We start from the raw sequence: 16,075 nt of genomic DNA, 5'->3' as shown, positions 1-16,075 counted from the left end.
TAGTAACCTCAAAGTACTGCGTACTCTTCACGGTAGGTTCTTCATGCCGACGCTGGACGAATACAAGGCCCAGGGAAATAAGGCGTTTGTTGAGAAGCAGTATCAAAAGGCCATCGATTTCTATTCTCAGGCCATTGCATTGGACAAGGAGAACCCTGTGCTTTATTCCAATCGAGCCCAGTGCCATCTCAATTTGAGAGACTGGATCAGAGCCTCTAATGACGTAGAGGTGGGATTGCGCTTGAATCCTAACGAAAAGATCAAAGTCAAGCTTTTGTACCGCAAAGGATTGACAGCCAAAGGTTCTGGAAGTGTCGTCATGGCAAAACGTGCGTTCAATGAAGCGCTAGAACTTGATCCCAATAACCAGGCTGCTGCCTCGGAACTTGAACAATTGGAACCAAAGAAACCAAAGACTGAAAATTCAGCTCCAGTCAACGTGCCTATCGAGATCGTTGACGAATTGCCCGAGGAGTTCAGAAGAAAACTCGATGGAAAGCCTGCTGTGAAACCTTTACAACCCTCACAATCTTCATCAGCCGACGTCGATGCAATTGCAAGTGAACTCTTTGGAAATAAGAAGAAAACTCCAGAACGGGAAAGCCCGACCCCTCAACCCAAAACAGCTTTTGCTGATATTCCAACGATGCATGTTTTAAGCAAACTCAGCTCCCTACCGCCTGAACGCAAGGCCAATGGATACAAAGTCGTACTCCAGCTCGAAAAGGCCCAAATAGAAGAGATGTTTGCATATTCAGGATTGGACTCAGAGTTCTTTGACTTCTTCCTTGAGGCTGCAGCGTACTTCCTTCCCCGTCATTCAGAAATTACAGCAGAGCAGCTTGTTGACAGACTTGAGTATATGAAGACTCTAAAGAGGTTTGACCTAGTGAAGCTGCTTGCGCCTGACTCACTTATTCATAGGGTGATTGAGGCTGTTCAGGAAGAAAGGGCAGCTCAGAAGATCAGAGATTTATTGCGTACGTGAGGTCTTCCTAATTCCCCTGTGCCTAAAGGATAAGTTTTCGGGCTGTCTCAAATCTTGAAGCATATCGGGAAGCATCTCACCAAAGTCGACATGGAATACTTTGCTTGCAAGGATCGGTGCCAAAATGAATCCCACAAAGATCACAAGGATGAAGAAGAAGAGCAACCCTATCCAAAACACCTGCATCCTCTGTCTGCTTCTTTGCTTCTTCGAAAGAAGCCTGCGCCGAATGCTAGATCCAGGCTTCACCCACAACAACATAAAGGAGTGCCATGTATCAGCGAAGGGACAAAAAATGATTGGAAGCTGAATGTAGAAGATGGTGTGGCCAACGATGACATCCACAGTGAAATATGTGAGCTCACTGATTTTGCAAATGAACTCACGGATCGGTTGCGTGAAAGTCAACCACCCCAACTCTGCAGTCACCCATTTACCTGACCACCATGCCTGGTTTGACTTACTGTGGCGAAACTCTCTGGTTAGCATCATCGCGTTGACAAATCTCAAGATAATACGCTGGATAAGGATCATACTAGCAATTCCAAGTAAAGTTCGAGGCACATCCATATTCTGTAAGACCCATAACAACTCAATGAAGAATATCTGGTTCAAGAATGCTAGGATGTGAACGGTAGCAGCGATTACACTCGGAAAACTTTTGAAGCAGAAGCTCAATGGTGGCCCCAAAATGACAGAAACGACAAAAAATGCAACCAAAATGGCGATGTTTACAGCTATGGGAGCCGCTGAGACGAAAAGAATTCGATAAACTGAAAGACTTGGTATGGCGTTTCTCGTTTCGGCCTGGGAGTTTGAAAAGAGATATGCACAGCCAATGAACGCAAGGCTGAATACCTCTGGAATGATGCTTAGAAGGACGATGTTGAATCTGGTTGGTTTCACCTCGCTTGTGAACTTGACATCCTCATCTCCGTATCTGAGTCTCAGCTTCAATCCTGTGAAACGGCTTCTTGCAATCTTTGTGTGTCGTATCCATGATTCGTCCTGAACAGTTGAATTACCGCTGAAGAGCCACTTCAAGTAATGCCCGTAGTCGAGGAAAAATTCAGCTCTCGAGAATTGATTCGGATTAAAAAGGAAAGGGCTGATGAGGAGACCAAGTACTGTCATCCAAAAATAAAGGAAGGAAAACTTCCACCAAGATACAGAAATGTATACCACAAGAAGTAATGAGAAGGCTCCTGAATTGAGGGATTCGTTAGCGAACCTTGTGAACAAACTCGAAAAGGGCTCCCTTTTTGTTGCAAGTCCCCTGCCGGTCGCAATGTACTGTGCTCCTCCCACGGCGATATCCCCCGTAATAGACTTTGCATAGATTTTGCACACGAAGACTTCGAATAATGGTGAAAGTGACAAGAAATGCTTCCCGAGTCTTGCAAAGCATTTATAAAATCCCCTCTCAGTTATCTCTTGAACGCCCAAAGGAATGAAAGATATAATGAACACAACAAAAATAGAATAAATACATCTCTCAAGCCAACGAATAACAGGAACAAGGTTCAAACAATTATGGGGCCGACGAGGATCAGTGATCGGCTTGTTCTTGTCGAATTCGCATATGGAAGAGTCATTGGATAATGCTGCAATATTGACGCCCACAAGAAGAAACAACTGGATTGACAAGATAATGCAAACATTATTGAGATGAAACCCAGCATGCGCATAGTAGAATGAGAGGAACCGATCAAGTGGAAGCTTGGTACCCAAATAAAAGTACTCTCTCGAAAGGAGCTGCTCGCCCATACCAGCTCCAATTTTAGTGATAAAATTCAGAATTGAACTGAAGCCAAGGTCTCGACCCTTTCCACATTGAATGTATTCACAATGCTTTATTCTTCCCCCTCTGAGTATCGCGTTCATGCCAGCGTAGATATCCTCATTCAAGTGGAGGCCCTTTTGAGACTTTGAAACTCCTCCTCGAGTGCTCATGAAAACCACGTTTAGAAAATCAGGATGACCGTAATGGAGTTTTCCGCCAATCTGAGACAAAGTTCTAGCAAAAAGGGTACCAAAAGTTTGCTCCTTACCAGCAGCGACATCGCCTAAGATTCCAATGTTCTCCGAGAAGATGTATTCTCTCAGGCCAACAATCGCAACAGGATTAGGAGAAATTGATCTCCTTGCTTCCGAACTATATGGATCCAAGATTCTTTGCTCCTCAAATTCAGCTAACGTGTTCCGTATCTTGAGACACTCTTCGATGTAGTTGTCTTGGTTTGCATCAATAAGTTGAATGTACTCCCCTCTGGAAAAGATAAGTGCCTGGTTTTGATTGTCAGACTTACCATCACCCAATATTGGATTCCCAGAAAGCCTTATCCGATAGATGGGTATCCTTTCTCCTGATTCCAGAACGGGACATGTACCGTCGACCAATGCCGAGTAATATGTTACCTTACCCGTTTCCTCGTCCATGTCTTCGTCAATGTAAGCAATCTGAAGCTCTGGGTAAGCACGCATCAAGTACTCTGTGTTCTCCTTCTCCTCTTCAGTGAATCTTTTGAAACGCTGCATCGATGCAATGATGCGGAACTTTCGAGCTGCCATCTCATTGATGATCCTCAATTTGCCCTCGTCGTTGGAATCTGAATAATGATCTTTGCTAATCTCCAAATCTGAAAGAAGCTTTAAAGCTCTGGTATAGTTCATGAAACCAGAAACAGTTCTGTAAAGCGTTTGTGATCTCAAAGATGCCCATATTCTCGTTCTTGTTACGTATTCAGGTGTTGCAGTCTTGAACCCAACAGAATAGTATGGGAGATCATCGTGCTTCTCAGAAGCAGAAAGCGAAAGTACTGATTCTTCTGAATCGTCCTCCTCTGCCATTTGCTTGGTGTCCCAAACGAAGTTTGCCCATTCAGAAGCATGCAATTGTTTGAGATACTCCAACATCGTGACATGCGAAAACCTATCCTCTTCCTTGATAATTTCCTTCAACAGTAAAATGATTTTCTCCGTGTAGTGAGGGACTAAGACAGTGAATGAGGGCATTGCCCTTACCTCTCTGATATCTGGCATTGGTGTCGATAATGATTGAGCAAAGAAAGTGATTCTTCTTTGAGCTTCTGACTTATCATGGAACAAAGAATTCCTGATAGAGTCATCCTCCTGAGAGACAAAAAATGTAGGCTCACGAATTACCACATTGCCGTCGTCATTGCAAGTGTAAGTGAACTCGTAAAGTAATCGGTGAACTTGTTCAATTGATAAGAAATGCTCTCGGTACATCGCAATAATGAGACAATTCCAGACTTTTGACACTTGGATCTTTTGGCCATGTTTGTTGTTACTGTTTGTCACCAAGACCTTGGAGGCAATTCGTTTTGGAAGTCTCGAAAAAATGTTCCTCCAAGGGGTCCAGATAGATGCTCCGATATAAAACGACCGAAGGACTGAGATAACTGTATTCCATATCACATACCACAAATAGGTATCCAAAAAGAATAGGATGAAGTCGAGAACCACAATCAAAACAAGAATTATACGAGGTTGTGCATTGCAAAGCCAGGAGCCTATCCACTCGTCACCCACACATCTGTTGACCCTCATTATGAAAAGCTCCCGCAACGGGTCTTTGAGTGAAAGAGTCAAGTAAAAGTAAGATTCCAAGAACTTCGAAGTGAAGACGCATACCCACAAGCCATACGATGCAAGTTTATCTGAGCCTCTCAAGATAAAAAAGTTGGAAGTAAAAGCTTCTGAGGCAAAAGCGGTGCGTCCATTAGGTCGAGCCCCGAATTGATTTCCCTGGGTCTTAAAAATCAAGTATAATATCACGCCAAAGGCAAACGCCAATTGAAAAGATGTGACGACAACTGAGAGTGTGTCTCTTTCGTTAAGCTTTGATGTGAAAAATAAAACAATGGTAGGAGTTGTGTTGATGACAAAAAGAATCACTATTGAGATAATTCGACGTACCACAGGGTGAGCACCAGGCCATTTTCTTGGAACGAAGCACAATTCAAGCAATAAACTCACGAGCGAAATGATACAAGCCCAACTCCCAGCTAAAGCCATCACAGTGAGAGTGGTTTGGGGTGGGGTTCTCTCATCGACGGTTATCGAGTATCTCGGAGTGTAGAGAGGCTTCGAATTGAAGGAAGTATAGATCCAAAACACGCAAAAGTGAATGAGAATCACTCTGTTGAAGTTCGTGAAGACATGAAGCCAAGAACGTGTTTCGTGGTATGTTTTGTAGAACGCCCGCTCCCAATTAACTTCAGCAAACAGATGATAACGGTCCTCGCGGTTCAAGTACATGAGAGGAGTTGAATCGCCTAATGTGATGCGCTCAATTCCAGAACGATGCCAAAATAACTGATTCATGTCGTCATACCCAACGATAGAGGAGTGGTCCCTATCGCTTCTGCTCATGTCGTTTCCTTTGACGTCGTAACACTGCTTCCGGTAGGTATCATAGATGGGGGTAATGATACGATCCAAGAAGGGCATGTTGGACTCCGTCTCGTTCTCTTCATCGAGAGAATAGTAGTAGTCATTGCAGCACTTGAAGATAAAGCAAAGACACTCAGGCATGAAACGCACGTTGTTGGCTTCTCCCCAGCACAACAAAAAGAGGGAGAGCTGGGTGACATAGTCAATTGGGGTCAAGCGCAGCATATTCTTGTACCACAGCTCAACGGCACGTTCATAGGGAGTAACTCGCTCCTTGGTCTGCCTGATGATTCCGCTTCTCTTGACGTTTGCCCAGCCATGAGCATCGTCGACATCCATCTCAGCAGCGAAATACCATTTACGAAAGTTGGCGTTTGGCCCGCCAATGTAGTCACCGTGAAGTGTACGCAATGCATTCTGAGGTCCCATCCGGGAGGCTCTGGAGTCAAGCATCCGCATCAAATAGTGGTACATGTTCTTAGCGTTATCCTCCTGGAAGCCGAACACCTTGGTCAAGTGGTTCATGATGGCGCCAATCTTGTTACGTGAAACAGGCATTTGCTCACTTGGTGCCCATGCTGGGTACGGGTCGCCATTCAAAGCGGCATCGCCGGCTTGGGTGTTCTCAGTCTTTGCAGACAGCTTGTCGTCGCCGTAAACTCGATAGAAGCGGTCGGGCCCATGGCCCATGCCTTCCACGCCCGCCCAATGGCTTGAATTGAGGTAGGGCGTACGAAACGCAGAAAAAGGGGCCACCGTCGAAGGAGCAGCTGTGTTGTATCCTTTATCGCCTGGAGCATCCTGGTCTGGAGACGCGTCCGGTGGGGCTGTTGGTTAGATGAGTGAGAAGAGGCGACTACGGGTGGGGTGGGTCATACTGGGTGACGCTGGTTTTCTTTTCTGAGATTTTCGCTTTATTGCCATAGAAAAAAAAAAAGGTGAGGTGTGAGCAAAAGTGGCGGAACAGGAGGTGCTTATATAGTTGAGTGAGCCGCACGGTGAGATACCCGCCAGGAGTCATTTAGGAAAAGGGTCCCCCAGGAGGTGTTGAAATGATCCGTTAGTCCGTTGGGGGAGAAAATGGGAAGGAGGGGGGATAGAAAGCCTTATTTTATCAAATTTCAAGAGCCACGATGTTTTTATATGTTTGTGTGTTTTTTGTAATTTGTGGTTATTTTGGTGCACCCGCTGAAAAGTGGAAACCTATGAAACAAAGTCAGTCAACTGGAAATTAAAAGAGATCCGTTGGAAGGATGAAGAAAGCAATTCAAGCCAAGATACACCCGTAAAAATCTGAAAACATTTTAAATACGCCATCCTGACCAGGATTTGGCGATTTATGTAGAAATATTCACTGATTCAATTTTGAAAGGGTGATCTACACCAATACTTCATTTGGGCCAAATCAACTAATTTTGGTCTTGTTTCAATAAACTCCTAGATAACTTTCAAAATCTTTTCAAGTGGAAACAATTCTCGCTTGGTATACTCCGAGATCTACAGGCGAGTGCACCATGACTCAAGAAGCGGCACGTTCTCTTGCTAAATGGCAGATAACGTTCTCTAAGGATTTGAAGCTTAGTTGACAATTCAACACAAGGCAATTGGAACGTTAAATTGACACTTCTCGACTTGAATGTCACTTTATAAGAAGGGTCAGGATGTTACTTCTTTGAGGTATGACTTTTTCCGGATGTAACTCTAATGCAAAGAGGATCGACAACCTAAGGAGTCTTTATCCAAGGTGCACCTGAACTCTTAAATTCTGAGCTTCAAACCAATGCAAGTGATTTTTGATGAAGCCGTTGATGAAGCTGTCGATGAATCCGTTGATAAAACCGTTGATGTAATTGTCGATGAGACTGTTGATGCACCCACCACACAACTCAGTCAACAGCAGCAAACCGAACACACAAATCCGTCCCAAGACCACTGCCTCCTCGACCCCAGTTTTCTAAAATACCCCAATCTACCCACTTATCTCCTTCAAATTTCAATAAACATTCCATATACTACGCTCACCATAGACCACCATCAAATCAATCCGTCTCGACTGCCCCACCACCAACGAGGCCCCCGCCAAAACCCATCCTCCTCTTCACTCTCGTCACTCTCCTCCAAGACCTCCTCCCCCTCGCTCTCCACGGGGTCCATCCCGTTATACAAAACCCGGTTTCTCGCCTTCCTCAGCGGAATCATCGAATCCACCGCCAACGAAACCAACTCTTTCTTCACGTCATACGGCGAAATCCCGCCCGAAAGTAACGCCGCCGCCATACCAGCCACCGCAGGCGCCGCCATCGACGTTCCCGTGAGTATCTGGGCCTCCTCACTATATGGATCCACAGAAGAAACCTCCACGCCTGAAGCGTACAAATCCACACAGCTGCCCCAGTTCGAAAATTCCGCCAACGCCATCGTCAGCTCGTCAACAGCGCCCACGGTAATGGCGCCTCGGGCACTCGCTGGAGACGTTCGACAGGCATCTTCATTGGTGTTTCCAGCGGCTACTACAACCACGATCCCGGTACCGGCGGCGGCGTCCACGGCCCGGTTCAAAATGCTGTTTTTCACCGCTCCAAGCGAGAGATTCACCACGCCTGGCACTTTGGCCCGGCGCCGGTGGGTCACCACAAACTCCATAGCTCCTAAAATCCCGGATAGTGTGCCTTGGCCCTGTTTGTCCAAGGTTTTCACCTCGAAAAGGCGTACTTTTTTCGCCACGCCGTACGTAGCCGACCCGACTATCCCTGCAACATGCGTCCCGTGCCCGTTGGTGTCGCCGCTGCCTTCGTTGGTGAAGTCTTTGCCAAAAAACGCTCGTCCTTCGAATTCTCCATGTTCAAGCGCCAAACCCAGATCCACAATGTACACATTCACGTTTTTGCCTGTCTCGTCGTCGTCGTAGTAGTACGGCTGGTGGCGGTACTGCGTGACTTGTTTGTCCCGGCTGGAAAGGTGTGCCAAGTGTGTAGGTGGATTGTGCTGCTCTACAACCTGGAACGCCAGAATCTCGATATCGGGCGTGACCTCGGCGACCATGGGGCACCGCTTGAGGCGTTCTAGGACGGACGCTGAAAAGTTGCCCACGAATCCGTGGAGATTGCCGATCTGGAACTGCTTTCCAATGAACTCTCGGGCTCGGTGGGCCTTGGGGATGGTGAGGTCGTATTTCATGAACAGATCGAGGGTTTCCGAGGCCCTGAGGACGACGAGGTGGCGGTTCAGGCCGGTTACGACGGAAATGAGGAGGATGGTGGGGACAAGGTTGGAAAGAAGCATGGTGTGAATGGCTGCAAATGCGACTGTGGTGGTGAGGAAGTGCCATCCAAGAGGGAGTTGGATTTGGAAAACAGAAAAAAAGAAAAGCATAAGCAGATTGTTGGTTTTTGATGAAATGGAGCTGTGAAGAAATAGGGTGTGAATTGGTGGTGTTTGGCTGATTTGCTGGGTGTATCAACAGTTCTAGTACCAGTGCACTAACTGAGGAAGTGACTACCCCGACAGAAACATAAAAATAGGTGGATACTACCAATTCAAGACTTTTCAAAATCTCTTCTTACTTCTAACTATTCATCAGTGCTACAGTTACGCAATTGAGACAACTTACAACTCCATCTTCTCAACTCTCAACAACTATACTACTACAACATCAATAGCTTCAGAATAATCAACAAGTCTGAAATCATCAATAACTCTTAAATCATCAATAACTCTTAAATCATTAACAACTCTGAAATCATTAACAACTCTGAAATCATCAACAACTCCAGAATCATTAACAACTCCAGAAACATCAACAACTCCGGAATCACCAACAACTCCGGAATCACCAACAACTCCAAAAACACCAAAACACCAATACACCAATAACACAGGAATCATCGACACATTCCAATATGCTCCAAGTTTTTAGAAACGCTCTTCTAGCTGCCATTTTGTTCCACTACAACACCCTCATGTATCTTTAAATTACTATCTATAGGTCATAACGAATGATTAAAGGTTTCTGAGCAAGGACTGTCTGTCGGCATCCGACATGGAGCTCAAGAAATCCTTGATGGCGGCGCTGGCGGCACCTCCGTCTTTTCTAAAAAGCTTGTGCAAGTCGTGGCGGTTCTGCTCCGACTTCAACTCGTCGATTCTCTTCTGCAACTTGGCGTGGTTCGTCTCAATGTACGTGCTGACGGCCTCATCGTCGTCGTAGTCAACGGTAGGCATCCAACTCTTCAAACGGGCCACTCTCTCCAAACGCGAGCCGGTCTTGATGGTCTCGCCAATCATCTTCAAGAGGTACTCCTCGTTCAATCTTCTGCGCAAACGCCAGAAGAAGAAACGTCTGGCGTCCACCCACTCGATCTCTTTTCTGATCACACCCTTGGCCAACATTCTGCCGGATCTGTCGTGCAAATCGGCAAACTGGACCGAGATTTGGGCGTAGATAGGCATCAAGGCCTTCTCACGAGCAGCCAACTTGGCAGCCACCTTAGCGTGCTCATCAGCATCAAGCTTGCCGTTGAGCTGGGCCTTCAACTCGCGGTACTCAGGGTCCAATCTGCCCATGGTGGCCAACAACTTGTCTCTTCTGTACTTGATGCCCACCATTCCCTCGGGCTCCAAAACACCGGCTCTGGACTCGACGTCAGCGTACATCTCCATCATGTCGGCGTTGATGGTAGGGTCCACAACGACCCAAGAACCACCTCTCAACTCACCGTGTGGTGGGATGTAGGTGAAGATGGGCTGCTTGAAGTCGACCAAGGCATCCACAATGTAGGAACCGTACTTGAGCACCTCGTTGAACATATCACGCTGACCACCAGAGAAACCTCTCCAGTTGGCCAAGATCATCAATGGCAACTGCTCACCGTGGTTGAAGTCGTTGATAGCCTGGGCGGTCTTGAAAGCGGAGTTGGGGTACCAAACTTGACCAGCCTCCTGGAACATCATCTCGGTGGAGTCTGGGTTGGCAGGATCAGCAGGAACCAAGTTGTCGACGGTTCTGGTCTCCACACCAATGACACCAATAGGAATACCACCAAGACGGGCTCTTCCGACAACAACACCACGGGCCCATCCAGACAAAGTCTCCTGGAAAGAGTCCTTATCGAACAAACCGGCTTCAAACTCACCGTCGTCGTTTTCACGACCGGAAATCATGTGTCTAACGTCGTAAGGCACCTTTTGAGCTGGAGCAAACTCCACGTCTCTGTCCCATGGGTCGGTGCTGTTCAAGATAGGAACAGGAGTGTTTCTCTTGGCAGGAATGTAGGACATCCACTCCATGATCTTCTCAACACCAGCCAAATCGTCGGAGGCAGTCAAATGGGAAACACCGTTTCTGTACATGATCTGGGTACCACCAAGCTGCAAGTTGGAAGAGTACACCTCTCTACCCAACAACTTGTTGATAGCGGGAGCACCTGTCAAAATGATAGGCTGGCCTTCGATCTGAATAGCACGCTGACCCAATCTGACCAAGTAAGCACCGATACCGACGGATCTGCACGTCACCAAGGTGATGGTGAAGATATCCTTGTATGCCTTGGAAGTGGCACCGGCGATCAAACCAGAACCCTTAAGACACTCAACACCAAGGCCGTTTTCGGCACCGACAATGGTCTTGATAACGTGACGCTCTTCACCCTTCTCCACGACTCTCTCGGTGACCACAGAAGCAGCGTTGCCCTTTTCTTCGAGAAGTGCCTTGTCCTCAGAGGTCAAGTACAAGTACTTGAAGCCCTTCTCAGGCTGGCCTTCCTCGTTCCAGGCAACCTTGTAGTATGGAAGCAACTCCTCGGCAACACCGATTCTGGCACCGGAGTTGGCAGAAAGGTAGATTCTTGGAATACCCAAGGAACGGGCCAACTCGGTACACTTGTTGAAGAACTCGTCCTCCTCAGGACCGAAGGAACCGATCTTGTGGGTGATGTCGTTGGCCACAATGATGAACTGACGGCCATGTGGGTACTCGGGCGTTTTGGCGTTGACCTTAAAACCGACCATACCGATCTTGCTCGAACCAGGCTCTCTTTCAACAGCAGTCAAGCCTCCGTTCTCGTCATTGATCAACTCCTCAGAAAGGAAGAAGTCTCTTGGGACCTTAGCATCCTTGGCGTGCTTCTTCCACTGGGAAATAGTAGCTTGACGGAACAACTCAGGGAAATCGTAGACATAAGTGGTACCCATGTTGTGGGCCTTGTAACGCTTAGGCTGCAAGGACTCCTTGGCTGGGTATGGAGTGTTGATGGATCTCATGTGCATGGAGCCAGGGTGACCCATCGACTTGAACACCCACTCGCCCTTGCCGTTCTTGATTTCCATGTACAACTCGGACTTGACGACGTAACCGGAGACGTTGTTGATGATGGCTCTCAATGGGAAAGGCTGACCCGAGGCTGGGTCAACACAAGAGATTCTGATTTCGGCACAGGTGACTCTCAATCTCCACAATCTTCTGCCGAATCTCTCCAAGAAGGAGCCAAAGGCAGCCTCGACATCCTCTGGAGTGACGTTGAAAACGGCAGAGAAGTTGATGAAAATGTGGTTCAAGTCGGAGTTGGAGGTGTCGATAACCTCCAAAGCGTCCAAGATGTCCGACATCAATCTGTTGGACTCGGCGATCAAGTACTCGCTGATGGAGATGTCCTCGCTGATAACACCGGTTCTGATGATACCACGGGTGAAGAATCTCTTGTCAGAAGGCGAGTTCTTGCCCACGGCTTCGTAAACATGGAGGTTTCTGTTGTCGGTAAAGATTGGCTTAATGTCGAAGTTCTCCATTCTTCCCAATTCCAACTGGAAGGCCAAAGCAGGCTCAATGTGTCTGATGACCTTGTTCTCGATGTACTCAGGAGCGGTGAAGGTGTAGTACTTGGGGTAAGTACCAACCTTGTTGCCAAAGACAAAAGTGATACGACGAACAGCAGCAGCCTTCAACTCCTCTCTGTTGTCCTCAATAGTCTCGTGCACCTTCTCCAAAACCTCCTCTTCGGTTTCGTAACCATCAATGTTGGTAACAGCAACGTTGACAACGTTCATGTACTCAGGTTCAGCACCAGCCTGGAAAGAAATGGCGTCAGCTGGCTCCATCTTGTCAAGACCTGCAAGAAGCATGTCGTCCATGTCGTCAATGTGCTTGCAAGGAACCAAGATACCGCTTCTGATCTTACCTTCCTTCTTGTTGTCAACGACAAAAGACAAGTCAGACACAGAGGCAGCTCTGCCCATGGAGCTAGACTCGTCCTTTTTGAAGCTGGCGTAAGGAGCAGCATGAGAAGAGAGCGAAGGCAACTGGAAAGCCCACTGGATGATTGGCAACTTCTCCTGGTCGTGGAAGTTGTAGGTGATAGGACCCAAGGAGTAAGCTCTGTAAGAACGACGAACGTAGACCTCAGCAGCAGCCATGGCAACCCACTCGTCAGCGTTGACGAGGAACTGGAGCAAAACATCAAACACAGTGTGCTTGGAGTCCACAACCTCGCGGATTGTGTCGAATGCTGGAGATCTGTACTTGGCGTAAACCTCACCGTAGGAGGTCTGCAACACGGAAGATCTCAAGATGTGCTCCAACTGGTCGGATCTCTCCTTGATCGAGGGCAAAGAGCACTGAATCAAGATTTCTCTGGCCTTCAAGGCGACCTTGGCGGTACCACGAGACTCAAGCTCAACGATGTTTCTCAAGGCATCTCTGATAGGCGAGGCGATGGTGGCAGACTGCTGCAAGATAGGCTGGTAGTCTTCGAGAATAGCCAAAATCAAGTTGTTCTTGGCGGAAACACGGGAGTGGGAAAGAGCGTAGGTCAGCACCTTGGACAAGTCGGACTTGTTCTCATCTCTGAGCTTCAAAACGACGTCCTCCTCACGGTGACTGGAGCCGGAGAACAAGGACTCGACATTGTAGTACTCGTTGATCAAACTGGCGATGAAGTTGTACTCGTGCTCAACCAAACCGCTGGCGTAGTTGGTAGCGACTTCAACCAAAGGAGCAACAACAGCACCAAAAAGGGAGTCACCACTCTCCTTCTCAGCCTTGTTCATGAGCTTCAAAAGGTTCTTGGCTGGGAATTCAGCACCTCTGGAGTGGGATCTCTCAATAAGAGCAGTCATGGCTTCGTCCAACTTAGGAGGCAATCTGGAGTGCAAAGCAGAGCAGTGCATGGCCCATTCGGAGTATGGCAACTCCTTGTCACGCAAGACCTCGGTCAAGTTCTTCAAGGTCGAGTTCATGATGACCTGGTTGTCGTAACCAGCCAAGATGTTTCTCAAGATAGAAGAGTACTTCTTGAACTTGTGAACTGGACGAGTACCCTGGATGCTTGGTTCACCCATTTCAGGCAAGAGGCCCTCGAATGGCAAGGCATGCTTGACCTTGGAAGGATCGTCCAAAGCCAAAATGGCCAAAATGTCACCAGCATTGACGGTGGAGCCAGGCTGCTTGATGGTCTGAACCACACCGTTTTCCTGAGCAACCAAAGGCATGCACATCTTCATGACCTCAACCTCGGCATAAGGCTGACCGGCCAGAACATGCTCACCAGACTCAACAGTGTACTTCACAAGCTTACCAGGGGAAGGAGTTCTCAACTGGGTTGGATCGTTCTCGGCCTCCAAAAGACAGGTCTTTCCGTCAACAGACAAACGGGTGGCCGAGGGCTCCTCCTTCCAATAAATAGAGTGGGACTGGCCATCGATGGAGCACAACAAGCCTCCGTCAGACAAGGATCTGACACCGACGACGGCTCTGGTACCGTTCAAGAATAGCGTAAAGGCGTCCTCAGACGACATGGTGGCCGTGAACTTGTACTTGTGGCCCTCGTAAATAAACTCGATGGGGAAGATGGTTCGTAAAAGGGACTTGTTGGGCACCTGACCCTTTTCGAGGGAGGTGGTGTACTCCTTCTTGTCGTCTCTGGAAAGAATGAAGGCCTTGGTGGCAGCACCACACAAGACAGCGAGAATGGGGTCTGGTCTTTCTGCGGTCAACTTCTTCGTAATCAACTCGTCCAACCAGCCGGTGGTGATGGTGTTGTCCTCGAAGTCGGGGGTTTCCAACAACTTGATGAGGTACTCGACGGTGGTACGGAAGTCACCACGGATGGACAATTCCTTGAGCGCCACCACCATGTGTTTTCTGGAGGCCTGACGGTTCTCGCCAAAAGCGAAGATGTGACCAAACTGGGAGTCGGAAAAGGAGTGGATCAGCGACTGGTTGCTCACCGAGAAGTAACCCCAGACGTTGGAGGAGGAACGGAAGTTCAATTCGTGAAGAGAACCGCCAGAAGGCTTGAAACCTTCACCAGGGTCCTCGGAAGTGATACGACAAGCGGTACAGTGGCCCTTGGGCTTGGGGCGACGCTGGGTGGTCAAGGCAGACTCCAGCTTGAACTCAAAGTCGATTTCGGTGGAAGTGTGGGGGTCCACGCCGTAGAGGGTTCTGATGTCTCTGATTCTGTGCATCGGTATACCCATGGCAATCTGCAACTGGGCAGCAGGCAAGTTGACACCGGTGACCATCTCGGTGGTGGGGTGCTCGACCTGCAAACGGGGGTTCAACTCAAGGAAGTAGAACTTGTCGTCGGCGTGGGAATAAAGATACTCGACGGTACCGGCAGAAACGTAACCGACAAGTTTGCCTAGACGAACGGCGGCGTTCTCCATGCCACGGAAAGTCTCCTGGTTTGCAATGGTGACAGGAGCCTCCTCAATGATCTTCTGGTGACGTCTCTGGACAGAACAGTCTCTGCCGAAAAGCGAGATGTTGGTACCGTACTGGTCCGCTAGCAACTGCACCTCCAAGTGTCTGGCGGAACCAGCCAACTTCATGATGAAAATTGGAGAGCCAGGAATCTCGTTGGCAGCCTGCTTGTACAAGGATATGAAATCGTCCTCGTTGTCGACCTTACGGATACCTTTACCGCCTCCACCTTCGGAGGCCTTGATCATGACGGGGAAGCCGATCTGCTTGGCTTTTTCCAAGCCGTCTTCCGGACTCGTACAACAGCCCTTGGCATAAGTCTCTTCATTCACCGAGACCAAATTCGTTTTGCTGTCGATTTCAACGTCCAGCACGCCCGTACCGGACCAGGGGATACAAGGCACATCAGCGTGCTGTGCAACGATTGTGGAGGAGATCTTGTCACCCAAGGATCTCATGGCGGAGCCTGGGGGCCCGATAAACACGATTTTTTTGGGCAGGGCAGCCAACATCTCGGGCAAAATGGGGTTTTCCGAGGCGTGGCCCCAGCCGGCCCACACGGCGTGGACATTGGTTCTCTCTGCGATTTCGACAATCAACTCGACATTGGCGTAGTTGTTGTTGTTGGTGCCGCCGGGCACCTCGACACACTGGTCGGCCATACGGATGTACTCAGCGTTGGCCTCCAAGTCCTCAGGGGTGGCCATGGCGACAAACTGGACGGCTCTTTCGTCGCCAAACGTCTCGTAGGCCCATTTTCTCACGGACCGTATTTCTTTCACGGCAGCAATACCGTTGTTGGCGATCAAGACCTTCAGGATCACGGTGTGGCCCTGGTGGGCCTTGACGAACTCGGTGACGGGCCCCGGTTCCGCCCGGGACACCAGGTTGAGCCCAAAGAAGGAGCTGGGTATTTGCGGATGGGAGGACATTCTGTGGGATAGCGAGCGGCACGGGTGCCAGGTATGTAC

General features: G+C 48.5%; 3 protein-coding genes across 3 annotated transcripts; 1 reads left to right on the top strand and 2 right to left on the bottom strand.

Moving 5' to 3' along the window:
• Positions 1-43: 43 nt before the first annotated feature.
• C7M61_004579 (uncharacterized protein) lies at positions 44-988 on the top strand (the record flags this gene model as incomplete). Its single annotated transcript, XM_024859898.1, has 1 exon — positions 44-988. One exon carries the CDS (start codon positions 44-46, stop codon positions 986-988), a length of 945 nt encoding a protein of 314 aa, XP_024711850.1.
• A 47-nt stretch (positions 989-1,035) lies between these two features.
• Positions 1,036-8,689, bottom strand: GSL2 (Gsl2p; the record flags this gene model as incomplete). Its single annotated transcript, XM_024859897.1, has 3 exons — positions 1,036-1,041; positions 1,088-6,234; positions 7,510-8,689. The coding sequence occupies 3 exons, from the start codon at positions 8,687-8,689 to the stop codon at positions 1,036-1,038; spliced, it is 6,333 nt and encodes a 2,110-aa protein (XP_024711849.1).
• Positions 8,690-9,406: 717 nt separating this feature from the next.
• Positions 9,407-16,036, bottom strand: ACC1 (acetyl-CoA carboxylase; the record flags this gene model as incomplete). The annotated part of the gene is made up of 1 exon (XM_024859896.1): positions 9,407-16,036. One exon carries the CDS (start codon positions 16,034-16,036, stop codon positions 9,407-9,409), a length of 6,630 nt encoding a protein of 2,209 aa, XP_024711848.1.
• Positions 16,037-16,075: the final 39 nt, after the last annotated feature.

Source organism: Candidozyma pseudohaemuli (assembly GCF_003013735.1).
Source record: "Candidozyma pseudohaemuli strain B12108 chromosome Unknown scaffold00016, whole genome shotgun sequence".
Classification (NCBI taxonomy): domain Eukaryota; kingdom Fungi; phylum Ascomycota; class Pichiomycetes; order Serinales; family Metschnikowiaceae; genus Candidozyma; species Candidozyma pseudohaemuli.
This window is presented reverse-complemented; position numbering and strand designations above follow the sequence as displayed.